Source organism: Xiphias gladius, chromosome 14 (assembly GCF_016859285.1).
Source record: "Xiphias gladius isolate SHS-SW01 ecotype Sanya breed wild chromosome 14, ASM1685928v1, whole genome shotgun sequence".
NCBI classification, from domain to species: Eukaryota; Metazoa; Chordata; class Actinopteri; order Istiophoriformes; family Xiphiidae; genus Xiphias; species Xiphias gladius.
In genome coordinates, this window is record NC_053413.1 from 21,375,968 (window position 1) to 21,389,492 (window position 13,525).

The 13,525-nt window shown below is 41.0% G+C and overlaps 2 protein-coding genes across 3 annotated transcripts; one reads left to right on the plus strand and one right to left on the minus strand.

Moving 5' to 3' along the window:
- The first annotated feature begins 38 nt into the window (after window positions 1-38).
- On the plus strand, window positions 39-3,061 carry ly97.3 (lymphocyte antigen 97, tandem duplicate 3). 2 transcript variants are annotated; one of them, XM_040144455.1, is made up of 4 exons: window positions 39-391; window positions 1,782-1,851; window positions 2,216-2,338; window positions 2,794-3,061. In XM_040144455.1, the coding sequence occupies exons 2-4, from the start codon at window positions 1,803-1,805 to the stop codon at window positions 2,898-2,900; spliced, it is 279 nt and encodes a 92-aa protein (XP_040000389.1). In that variant the 5' UTR covers window positions 39-391; window positions 1,782-1,802; the 3' UTR covers window positions 2,901-3,061. The 2 variants fall into 2 exon arrangements, with proteins under 2 accessions (XP_040000389.1, XP_040000388.1); XM_040144454.1 differs by lacking the exon at window positions 39-391 and adding an exon at window positions 413-1,416.
- A 1,759-nt stretch (window positions 3,062-4,820) lies between these two features.
- On the minus strand, window positions 4,821-12,254 carry LOC120799345 (GTP-binding protein Rheb). Its single transcript, XM_040144453.1, has 8 exons — window positions 11,950-12,254; window positions 11,111-11,182; window positions 8,735-8,802; window positions 8,456-8,538; window positions 8,279-8,335; window positions 8,128-8,175; window positions 7,595-7,676; window positions 4,821-5,664 (listed from the first exon to the last, which is right to left on the minus strand). The coding sequence occupies exons 1-8, from the start codon at window positions 11,999-12,001 to the stop codon at window positions 5,572-5,574; spliced, it is 555 nt and encodes a 184-aa protein (XP_040000387.1). The 5' UTR covers window positions 12,002-12,254; the 3' UTR covers window positions 4,821-5,571.
- Between the last annotated feature and the right edge of the window lie 1,271 nt (window positions 12,255-13,525).

A 13,525-nucleotide genomic window follows, 5' to 3' on the forward strand; every position in this document is an offset into this window, starting at 1 on the left:
ACAAACACAGAGAGAGGGAAAGTTAAAGCAGAGGTGAAAGGACACGAATTGCCCAATGACAAATCTGTCTTATGACAAGTTGAAAGAGTAACTGGGAAAATGTGGAAACATTGAGGTGTGGTCCCGGTCAATTCCGAACTACTTTCGAGCTAGCAGATTTCCCTCCAGCTTTTCTGTTTGGATGCCTCTCTGTCGTTGTTTCTCTGCTGCTGATCCAAAGAGGATCCCTGGATCAATTTAGACCTTGACACAACGAAAATCAGGGACAAGACTCCCAGATACAGCAACAGATGAAACCTGTTCTTCATGTACTGTAGCTCCATCTCCCCATGTACAGTAGCAGAGACAAAACACCCAATTTGAAAATATTGAAGTGGATTTTTACCAAATAGTAAGTACAACAATGTTTGGCATTTACACAATATTAAAGCAGTCATTCAAAGCCACGAGTAGTGTAAAACATTTGTCTCACGTGAAGATTCAAAAATCACATGGACTTTTGCTGTGTATCTTAATAGATACCAGTCCATTTGTTTATCAGTTGGCCTCTTTGGGGTTTTTGTGGGGTTTTTTTTCTTTTTAATAGACTATTTGCAGGAATGACACTTGAGGACATATACACTCTATGAAAGAGGCTTCTGGATTTAAAGTAAATTCTTCTTTTTTTATTTTTTTTATTGTAAAGCATTGACATGTATTTTTCAGTCAGCCATTCAGGGATCAATTTTCTGTATATGTTTTGAATTGAAACCTAAATCAAACCGAATGGAGATAATATTTTTTCCGCGCCAAAGAATTTAAATCTTTTGTGCAGCTCTGTTTAAGCTCTGTTTAAGAGTTAGAGGCATTGACTTAAAGTGTATGACAGCTCGTGAGTCTTTCTGCCTTTTATCTCTTTAATTGGTTTTATTTCAAGTGCTACTTAAGTCAACTCAGACTCTGTGCTTTTTATTTATTGAGTCTATTCATGCCTGGTGCTTATGTTGGTTAAATAAGACTAAGCCAAAGGTATTACACCGCATATGGGCCAGACTTAAACCACCTAAAGAAAACATACTGTACCTTTGACTAATATCCTCTGAGGTACACTAATCGAAATCTTTATTTGAGTCTGTGACACTTGCGTGCATTAATATTTAAAAAAAAAAAAAACCTCATAAATGACGTATTGTACTGGACAAAGGCAGGACAGCTCTTGCATAATGCAGGAATCTGAGCATTGGGAAACTGTGACCCCTGAACACACTGTACCCAAGGCGAGCTAGGTGCTAGGTATATAGACTTAACAGAGGTATGCCACTTAGTGGGACGTTACCATGACAGGACAGATTATGAACAGGTATATAAAGAGGAGGTGTCGATGAATGCATCTCATTGGCAGTCATTGGCGGAGACCCAGGCAGACAGATCAGCCAGGTATGTACACATAAAAAATGTTTTCTCTCTTAGCCGAGTTATCTTATTTTGTGCCTTTAACCTTTTCAGTGCTTTTTTTTAAAAAATATGTTCAATAGCAATCAGTTTAAAATCAATATAAGCTAGAAATGTTTCCCATATATTTGCTACCAAATGTCAGTATCGCTGTGCATGAGCTCAGAATTAGTTAAGACTATATATTTCAAATCACTTCCTAAAAATTATAAGATAATCACATCTAAAAAGACTTTACACAGTCATGCCTCACAGTAAAACGCTATGCAATAGAAGACACGGCATGAAATCAGGAGTACTCAAAGTGCAGTACATGTTGTGTTATCAAATCCGTGCTTTATCTCTCATAGGCTGCATTATTGAACGAAACAATGAAGTTGTTGGTCTTGGCTTTAACCGTCGCCCTGCTGTTTACAGCTGGTGAGTATGTCACTGACTCTCCACTGAATAAACACAGCCTCCGCTGCTGTGCAACAGGGAGATCTGCTTTCTCTTTTACTGCACAGGAGCACGCTCACAGCCGACCTGTCAGGAACTCAAAGACAGTTCTTTTCACTTTGCAACAGACTGGAGGAGTCTTATCATCCCATGTGTCTCTATCCTCTTCCTTTAACATCTAAGTAGACTAAATCAAACTTTAATAACTTGCAAACACTGTTTGGCACAGGATAGATTCCTGGGACGAACAAAAATGGCCACATTTTGACAGAACTGAATGAGAATCACCGAGGCCAGAAAAAAAAGGACAATGGCTGGAATGTTTTCTTGCTGTTATTGTTCCCAGGTGAAGCCCTGAACTGCCACCACTGTGTCCCCAAAAAGGCCGGAGGAACCTGTGAGCTCACTGTAGAGACTTGTAATCCAGAGAAGGATGGCTGTGCTGCCACCCGGTTCCTCAAAGCACCACGTATGTTTCTCAAAACACTCAGAATATCCAATCAGTAAGAAATACGTAGACTCAAAACTGGCAGTACATAAACTACAGTAAAGCATAAATATAATTTTTGAATCCTAGTTAAGGGAGTAGTTTGCTGAAGAAAAACTTTTGCGTGCAGACCATGGCACCAAAATTAGAGGGCAAAGGGCAGAGCTGGTGAATGAAGTTAATTGTTTTCACTTTTGAAAAACTGCCATTGGTATATTTTAAGAAAGATTTGACGGTAACTTACTTAAAATTTCTTAAGCAGTATCTGTCAAGATCAGCAGAACGTCACCTGAATGTAAAATAACTGAAACTGTCAAATGTTTGTGAATCGTACAACAATTGGAGAAAACATTGTCTCTACTACAGTGAGGTGCTTCTTGAATAATAAAAGGCTTTTGTTAAAGCCAACTTTTTCATTTTTTTTTCCACTTTCTCAGATGGCCAATACCAGAAATGCATGGCTCTTTCCGACTGCGAAATGCTGAAGATGAATGCCTACATCGATATAAAGTGTTGTAGTGATGACATGTGCAACACCTTTTAAAATTCAATATAAAAATCCAAGAACATTACGATGAATTGGAGTACCTGAGAGCAAGGAATTCATTCCCCTGCTGCAGGCAGCTTCCCGATGTGAGCACCTACAATGAATTCAAAGCAGCTACTTAAAAATATTAATAAAATAAACACTTTAAACCCATTACCCTGACAAATAAAGGAGTTTGAAAAAAGAGCGTGTGCCTGTGCTAATTCTTATGTTTGAAAATCTTTGACTTTTCCAGGCTTTTTAAACAGCCACATCGAGTCAATATCAAAATTTGCCATGATCCTAAAAAACACAGCAGGATTCAGAGGATTAATGATCAGGAGTTACAAAATCTTACTCATGGACTTATTTCCAGCAGGCTGATTTATTGTAATGGTCATTTCTCAGGTCTCCAAAAAAAAGTCCCTCAAGGAGCTTTCATTAGGATTTAAAATAATTCTGTCAACACATTTCTAATCAGTGTAAGAGCAAAATACATCTCTGATTATCTTTTAACATGATGGAACCTCTCAGTCTCTGTTGATCGGCTGTTCATCAACTGTTCCTAAATCATCAGAAAACAGGCAGAGGCAGCATTTAGTTACTCTAGAAAGCGCTGGAACAAACTTCCAGAAGATATAGGAGTCAAGATGAAAGACCAGTGTCCGATGGAAATAGTCGAAATCTCTTCGAAATCCAACTTAAATGTGTCTGTTCAATAGCAGAGGGAGTAAGAGGACTTCTCTGGAGTTTTGAGGTCTTGGATTCGATCGTCAGGCTCTGCAGTGAATCTCGAAGTCCAGCACTCAAATCAAATATTCAAAGGCTCTGGGAAAGATGGGTCAGTTGTCAGTCCAAGTATTTCATTGTGTTAAGTGCTCCTTCAGAAGACTTGAGGGAGAGTTTGAACCCTCTGAGGCTCAGTATATATGCATGTATGTGTTTAATTTTACTATATATAGCGCATGCCTCCAGCTGTTTGAACAGAAACACTTGAGCTCTATTTCTCAGAAGTTTTTACTCTCTCCACCGAGCTTCAAAATTCAATGCATCTCACGGGGATCAAACCCACAACCCTAAAGCTACCAAACAGTCCTCTGACTCCCAGAGAAATCTCACCAGCATCACTTTCTCTGTATGTTCCAGCCTTCAAGGCTTTCTTCTGGGGGCGGCATTTCCAAGTACAACCAGTTGCCTGAGGATCAAACCCACAACGTCACAACGTCTGAATGGTCCCGTTACTCCTCTTGGCCACCTCTTGGCCACTTGATCTGCCAGTGCTTGTCCCAACTTTTCCTTTGGACGGCACCCAGAAGAAAGCTCAAAGAAATAGGAAACAGTTCTTAACTAAATAGCTCAACATGTTAGAGGACTGCTTGGATGTTCTGGTGTTCAGTTTTTAAGACGCTAAGTGAATTTTGAATTCCAACAGCCAAAGCGAAGGCTCAAAGGCTAGTGGTGTAGCGTCTGGTTCACATCTGGCTAGTTTTTGTTCCCGCTGTGACGTGCTGTCTGTAACCTGCAACTACAGAAATTAGGCTCATTCTCCGTTACTTTACTGAATGTTCACAGAAAACAACCACCAATAGTAGAAACAACAGGTTTCTACTATTGGTGGATCATTTTTACTAATGTTACCTTGTGGTTCCTTCTACTTAACTGTTTTCCTTTTTGTGTTTTTCCTGTTTCTCCTTATAGTAAGTGGTTTGGTTTTTTTCTTGCGCAACACTGAATCATTAGATTCCTCCCTGCAGTTGAATCTTGCACCCTTTCTGGTTATTTTAAACTTTTAAAGTTGCGCATTTACTGTATTTATTATTTTCTTTTTATCCCTAAAGCGCATTGATTTATCTTTGACAAGTTCTAAATAGATAAACTTGTCCTGAGTTCCATGTGAATAAAATCCCAATCATCAGCAAAGCGAATAATCCGCACTCAGGCCTGCTTTACATAACCACTTTTTGCTTTAATGATTACAATCAAAAACATTTGTACAACATTTTCAACATTAGAAAATGGATGCAGATCTTTTGGCTGACGGTAACCGCTATGAAAACAAACTGAGGGACAGAGATGTGGGTACTGCGTGGAGATGAAGTAGAAAAAGAGCTGTATGTTGGAGTGACCAAACAGCTGGTGATGTATCAGAAGAAACGTCTGTGTTTACTTAACCATTTTCAGAGTGTATGCATGGCAGACATGACATTTCTCTTCTTCTTCTCCTATCTTGTGTTATTTAAACAGATAAGGGCTCGTAAACCATGAGCTGTATAATGAGAAGCTAAGATGCATCAAGCCATTACTGTCTTAGTTACGGTTGTCATCATTACTGAGCACAGGAAAACATTTTTTTCTGATACACCCATATGATGTTCTGTGTTTTGCATCAGTGCTGAGCACAGACATAGAGGAGGGGTGGATTGTGGGAAATATAAGACAAGGGAAACACCACTCATCCTTTTTTTTTTTTCTTTTTTTTTTTTAAATCAAACACACAAAAAAAAAACCAGGATGACAAAAGGGAATAGGAAATACTGATAAATAACAGTGGACTCAGAGCCATAAATAGACAGTATTGGATATTTAGGACCCTGGGGGGTGCAGTCAGCTGAGGTGGAGGAGAACTGGCAGCTAGCCTTCAAGTAACGGGATATCCCAGTGCAGTGTCCTGTGTGTTGATTGGGCGGCTCTACATCATGGAGCAGGATGTTTTTCCTGGCTGCACGCTGCCGTCCATCTTCTCTGCCTCCAGGATCATCCTCCGGAAAACCTCCACGGCCGTCTGAGAAAAAACGAGACAAACACACACACACACACACACACACACACAAGATGCTGTCACATGCGTCAGTCACACCACTTTGAATTTTCTAGCAGCAAACGCACTACATCCAGTGGAGCCTCTCCGGCTTTAGTTACAACAGAGATGGTATTGTTTTTATGTGCTCCTACACACAGCCAAGCAATCCTGCTTCCTAACTTGATTTGAGGCAGATTAGCCGACTTCCTGAACGTGAAACTTAATTGTGGAGGGAAACACATTCACCAGAAAATGGAGAGAGGGTTTCAAAAAACTGACTTCTTTTGCACGTTTTAAGTTTGATGATGATTATTAGCTTATGTTGGCCAGACTTTAAGCTCTCCCTAGAAAATGAATAATATCTAAAGAACAGTGGCTACAGTATGCTGTATCTTGGAGGCTGTGGTGGATAAACTTTCTAAAAATTGCTAAAGCTGCACTTTTGGCCACTTGGGGTCAACAAAGCAAGCTGTAAAGAGAACACCGACATTAAGTATCTTCCTGTTATTAAGTTGATATGGAGAACTTGTCAGCAAATAGTGGCTTACTTAAAGGTGGAGCAGACTATCTCCCTTTAGCTACGGTTTGCTCTCCACCAACTCCTGAGGTAATGTCTGGCTCTTTAGCTGCTAAAAGCTCCCGACTGGAGCTTTTAGCAGCTAAAGAGTCACGAACTTGTCACGAACTAGTCACGAACTTGGCCTGTGTGCTTTGTGGTGCTGGGAAGCTAGCTAGCGTACAGTGGGCCTTTTCACTGTAAACGGCTGCCCACTGCAGCTGGACACAGTGAGGGAACCAAAGACTTAACGTTGTCAGCCTTAAAAAGAAAAACAGCAAACACTTCACAGATCTGAGACAAGCTGCAGAGGTGGGTGATAATTCTCTGTGGGCGTGACACCTTTCACACTACGAATAAACTGCGAATAAACTGATCCATTGTTAATCTAAAAAAAAAAAAAAAGATTAGGGCAGCTTTAAATTTATTTATAGTCCTTACCAAGTATTTCAGTTCTGGTTGATTTGCAACACCTGTAGTTAACTGGCAGTAAGTGAAAATCCATTTAAGGCGGATTCAGCACGAAACAACTTTTATAGAGAGACAACAAGAATGGACAAAAGTGGAAGCAGAGATGTCCTGACCTTATGTCCCTAGTTTGGGTCAAGCTATAAAAATGTTGGATCCCACACTTCCTACACCCATAATGCAACTTAATATCCGGTAAATGCCTTTCAATCTCCAAGCCCTCAAATTTTCTGTTCCGAACTCGCAGTCTCCAAGTCTCCTCGTGGTACTGTTTTTAGACTTTAGGAAAGTCCCTTCAGAGCCACAGAAGACGTTATACAACTGTTTTCACGGGCCGTGTAGTTACTCCCTATGACAAGTGAGCAAAATAGACAGAGTTCGACCTTTAGGATGATAACTTAACATTAGACTGAGGCCTTTGTCATACCAGTCACACAAAACATTTGTCACTATTCAATCAACAAATGCGTCTCAGTAACCACCCATCATTCCATCCATCCATCCATCCATCCATCCATTATCTATACCTGCTTATCCTTTAGCTATCAGGCAACCATTCACAGTCACATTCACACCTAAGGGCAATTGAGTTAGCCAGTCGACCTGACCTGAATGTCTTTGGACCGTGGGAGGAAACCCACGCAAGTTCAGAGAGAACATGCACACTCCACACAGAAAGGCCCTACCTGGCCAGGTTCGAACCTTCTTGCTGTGGGGCGACAGTGCTAACCATTGTGTTGCCCTATATGCATAACTACTATTCTTTTTTGGCCTAAAATGTAACTGTAAATTGGTATTTTTTCAAATAGATAGATCAATAGTCGTTGATAACCATTAAATCCAAAAGTACTTGCTGGTGGATATTATCTGTACAGCCTCGGCTCTTACCTGGTTCTCTTTAGCTGAGGACTCCATGAAGGCAGCGTTCCAGGATTCGGCTAACGCTTTTCCCTCTTCACAACTGATCACTCTAAAGGAAAAACAATCACATGGACAGCAAAAGACATTCATATTTCACAGCAAGGCCGCAGAGTCGACTTTGACAAACCCAAAGAGTTTACTTCCTGGGAAATCTGCCTTTAACAGAACCAGGTAGATAGAATCTACCTGGTCCTTGGTATGCTGTGTTTGAAGGACTACACAAACACACAGCGACAAGTTTTAACAGGCTCTCTTGGTGAAAAGGCTGCCGCCTTTATTTGGCTCCTCTTTGAACCAAATATTAACATCTGTTCTGTATTTTTGTTTTGGTCTCATATGTTAGAAATGCTGAATTCTTCATTTCTGCCAATGGGAGCCTCTGAAATTACGAGGAAACTGAACAGAAACGATGATTAAACCTGACAAGTGCTTTGACCCATGTGTATGCCTACTGTATATAGTGGACCCGATCCACGATTGAAGTGTGTGTCAGGACATACCGCTCCATATGTAGGTCGTTCTTGTTTCCGACAAGCATAATTGGTACTCTGCGTTGGAGGGAAAGTAAACGGCACGATGTCATTCATGCATGATATATTACATATGTCTTGAAACGCATTATGCAGTAAAAGGAGAACAGGTGATACTCACTGAACCTTTCCCACCATGTCCAACAGTTTTTCATGGATAACTTGTACAACTTCAAAGCTGGAAGAAATGAGGGGAAAGTTTCTTGTCCAGCATTCGTGAACTTTACACAGTCCGACTCATTATACAGAACGTAACAGATATTTGTTTTGTCTTCACAAAGGGGATGTAAAAGTATACCTTTTATTAGATGTAACTGAATAGACCAGAATGTAACCGTTGATATCTATGGAGTAAGTCTGTGGGAAGATAGAGTACTCATCCTGTGGAGACAGAGAGAGAAGAAAAAATAAGTATCCAGCGATACAGGTTTGAAGATGAAGATATCAGACCTCATACTGACAAATTAATGAAGCAGAATTAACACCAAACTATGAAATTACATCACTATACGCACACATATTTACTTAAAAATCAATAAACCACTGACAGGCTAATAAAGAGCGCACTGCGTCATACCTGCCCTGCTGTGTCTACCAGCTGAAGATGGTACTCTTGTCCATTTATCGTGATCATTTTGGTAAACGCTGCAGTTAAGAGAAAAGACAAATCAGAAATTAACCAATAGGAATTCCAAATTAAACATTTTAATGGATGGAGAGTGACAAAGTTTCCATTTAAAATAACACAGCCAACAAGAAAAAATAGAGCAAGAAAGAGTCATATACTGTATAGCCGACTGTCTCTTCATTTCTCAACATTTTCCGTCTGCAGATCTTGAGACATACAAGACACAACCCAGTTATGGATCCATTTTGGTTTGCATGGGACCACTGAGTTCATTCGGCACAGGAATGTCAATAACTGCCTGGGGATGGGTCATATTATCTACAGCGGGACTTAGGAATAGCACTGCCTGCAGCATCTCGCTGATAATGCTGATACTTCACTTTATGTTAGGCATCCAGGGATTATTTATAGATACAGGCCACACAGTCGAGAAACGCAGGGTGGTATGTGAGCAAACATGTTGGGAAAAAAGAGAAACAGCCTGCAGGCAAAAGTTCAGACTCAAATCTCCAGAGTGTCTGTGGATATGTGTGTTTAGGAGGTTGATGGAATACTGCATGTTCTCTCCTTCAGCAAAATGTACTTTTAAAGTACCTTCAAGCAAGGCCACTATCTAAGCCGGGGATGTCATGGCATATACCAATCAGAGAGTCAGCAGGGTTTAATTTAGACCAACTATTATACCAGTGGATTTATGAAAAGTTTTTCAAAAGAAAGTTTGATTGAAAGTGTGGAAACTGGAGAAATCAGTTGGTGTAGTGTTTGGACACATTGGTTTAGAGGGAACATTGCACCCTGCTGGTTAACAATTCAGTGACATTGTAAATTATAATCTTTCAGTGAAATCAAATAATAGAGTTATCATGATGCACAATTCAGATTAACGATAACGTGCGACATTTATTTTAAAAAAAACAAAAAACAAAATGAGGCACAATATTAAAAATTAGGAAGATTATTGTCTGGCATCACACATCACATCCATTCATCATCAAGGTCAATGTGATTAACGTAATGATATGTAACGATATACATATTGAATTATGTATATATATTATTAGAGCTGCACTGACTTATTGATTATTTACTCAGCATAAATCACCATCTATTTTGATAACTGATGAATTGTTTAAGTCATCTTTAAGCAAAACTCCTAAATATTTTTTTAGTTCCACCTTCTTAAATGTGAGAATTTGCTGTGAGCAAATCTGAGTTTTGGACCCCACTGGTCAGACAAAATAAGAAACATGATAAAATCACAGAGGAATCTGAAAAAAATGTGACAGATATTTTTCACTATTTTCTGACATTTTCTAGATCAAACAATTAATCGATTAATCGAGAAAATAATAAGCAGATTAGCCGTTAATAATCGTCAGTCGCGGCCATATACTGTATGTTGCATGAAAAACTCCGAGTGAATATCATGATATACAACCACTTGTTATCATGTGACCGAAATGCCATACTTAGGTCATGTGATGACAACTAAACCAGCTCCATGGCAACCGAGAAGACTGAGCAACCCCATCCACTGAGGACGGTCACAAGATGTAGCTGAAAGCTCTGGAACCACCAAGTAAGTGGACCTTCTGATGAGAAGTTTTTTTTTTTAGGTCAAACATCAATCAATATATTGATTTCAATCATACTTCCAATTCTTGCTTTTTTTTTTTTCTTTTTTTCTTTAAGCGTTTTGGGGCAATATGAATAACATTTACTTGAGTTGACTATGTATAACAATGTTGTCGGGCTTTGACCAACAGCTTGATAATCAAACATGTCATCACACATGAATAACCGATGAATGGCGGAAGTGTCTAAGGATATTACGGAGCGTGCCTCACATACGAGGACAACAAAGAGATGAGGGGACGAAACAGTTTCTCGACTAACCGATTTGCTGACTGAAAGAAAAATAATATGCAACTATTATTAATTAATTAATACATTTTGTAAGATTTAGTTTGTGGTGCTGTTTAACTGTGTTGCGTTATACTGGCAGCTGCTTCTACGACTTTGTCCATCCCATTTATATCAATGAGTGTGGGCTAAATAATGGTGACACCCCGGTATAACACAATACACGACGCAGCTCAACAAAGCTGTACCATGTAACCTTCACGAAGGGAGGCTCTATTACCGGACTGCATTAGTTCTAGCTAGGTGTGCCCTTGTGAACGGAGTGCATGTCACAGTCGGTCCGAGGGTAACAGATGAGACGCACAGGGTCTGGGTTGCTCAGCACCTCCTCTCGAACAGTTCCCCGGGGGGAGACCCTGTTCGTGTGTTGAAGGTGTAGCACTCCACTAGATCCCCACTTACTGTTTTCTATTGTGGGGTCATAGGAGTCGACGAACTGGCCTTCCACAAACTGAATTGTCAAAGAGGACTTTCCTGCAAAAAAAAAAAAAACAACAACAAAAAAACAGGTCATCATTAGAAACAGGGGCCCACCAGATGCAGGGAAGAGAGACAAAACGTTCAAAGCTTCAGACGTTTTCAATATTAGATGGACAGAAATACTATTTGAATACCAGGAAAGCTAAAACTTCAGGTGACAACATACACCACACGAAACCCTATAGTGATACCGTGGGAGATGTTTACAAATCGTACAGAGGTTAAAGTGCAGCAACTCTCTATGGAGGAGGCAACAGTAAACACGTTGCAAGTCTCCATGGGAATATTACATGTTTTTTTGTTTTGTTTGTTTTCTGTTAGTGCTGGCATGGCTGGCTGGGCCTCCGGTCGCGGCGCTACGCGTGTGTGCCATCTCGCCACCCTGAACCATCCTTCCGGTCCTCGGGTCTCGGATCCGACAAGGCGAGCGGGCACTGACCCGCGCAGCCCGGGGGGGCTGGGGTCATGGACAGATGCGCATCGGCAAGAGGGCGAGTTAGCGTAAAATATCCGCCGTGCGAGGCCCCCGTGTGCTAGCGACCACAAGGCCACGTCTCACCTGGTGGCGCTCGTTCGCCCACTCTTGAGATGCTGCGTGATGGATCCTACTTCCTACAATTTAAGTCTAGTCCAGGAGGCGTAAGCCGCCCTCACAATGGACTCAAATTGACCCGAAAGGCCGCTGAAATCTATCCCCGGCCTCGCGTCCGAGGCCCCGCGGGCGTCATTTCCCCTCCACATCTCGCCGGGTCGGAACTCACCTACGGATCTGTACCCGAGGATGGCGATTTTTCGTGACTTCGGCTGCGGCATATCTCGTCCTGGTTATCGCATCTAGTCCTCGGGGTCCACCGCAACCTCCAACCGGAATGGCATCCAAATTCAAGGGGCGCAGAGATTCGACATACAGGCCCCCCCCCCGCCGGATGACAGCGGGAACCCCTCTCGTTTCCTGTGTTATTGAGGAATTTTACGTCCACGGCTTGAAATAAAAAATGTTATTTCAGGTCATGTGAAAAAAAGCATGGAGTATCTACAGATCTACAATAACTGCGTCACTCCCCTTCGCGAGGTAATGAATTAGTAATTGATGCTGCGTATTGATTGGTCGCACGCTGGGCGAAGGCGGGCACCGACGGCCGTCGCTAAACTCCGATTGGACGCGGCAGCTGCTCGTCCGGCCACGGTGCACAGTTTCTGAAATACGATTGGCTGCCATGGGTATTATGACGTGCTGGGTGGCCGGGCGCAAAATGTCATTCACATCTCTTGGGTCAGGGAGCAGGGATGCTGGCCTGACTGAGGAGGACGTCGTCATTTCTGAAATATACAGACATAGTGTAGTAAATCTGAATTACGGAAGACACAATATAATTAGGCGTAAAAATATTATGCATGATACTGGTTATATAGTGGCTGAAAGAAAGGAGCCAGTATGCAACATATAATGTGTATTTTTACTTTGACTACTCTGAACTACAATTGCTGGTAAAAGTGCTGTTCTTTTGCTTAAGGGCAGTTCTGAAGGCAGGACTTTCGCTTGCAGTGAAGCATTTTTTTTTTTTTACACCTTGGTATTGCTACTGTTACTAAAGTAAAGGATCTGAATACTTGCTCTGCCGGAGCTCCTAGTCAGTACGGTGATGCTCACTTTTAAATTCCTCTGCGAGACAACCACAGACACGCACAATAAATCCACAACACAGTTGAACCGAGGACAGAGAGGTCAGGTTCTCGGTGTTGCCTCCGGAAATCCTGATGGTTTTAACAGTCTGAGGAGCAGTTTAGATTCCATAATTCAACACAAATTGCACATGGTAGACTTCGATTGCCAATTCTGATATCGTTTAGACTAAGTGTCTTTAAATTCGCCCATCTTTATACTCCTCAAAAATGTTAATATAAACTATGAATAAATTTAAAATACTTCTACTGCAATTCGATGCGTGAGGGAGGCCTTGAAATATCATCTTAATTATCATTTATGTAGATAATTAATATACAACTGAACAGTTCAATAAATGAATAGAATGAAGGAGTAATCGCAGACTTTTTTAATGGCTAGTCAGAGATTTCTTACTCTATGTTGCTGGAATTTATATAATCCTGGCTACTGCCCTCTATAGTAAAATCACTTGCACTTAAGTACCTTGGTATTAACAGCCTTTTCAACGGTAGAAACAGCCTCCTTCACTTACTTTAACACTGGCCAGTAGATGTCACCATAACACCATTTATATATCTCACACAGGCCCCACTTCCAGCACCAGAGGCCCATCGGTAAGTGTTCAAATAACTATCATGCTGTATATTCCCATATGAACATCACCTTCTAAT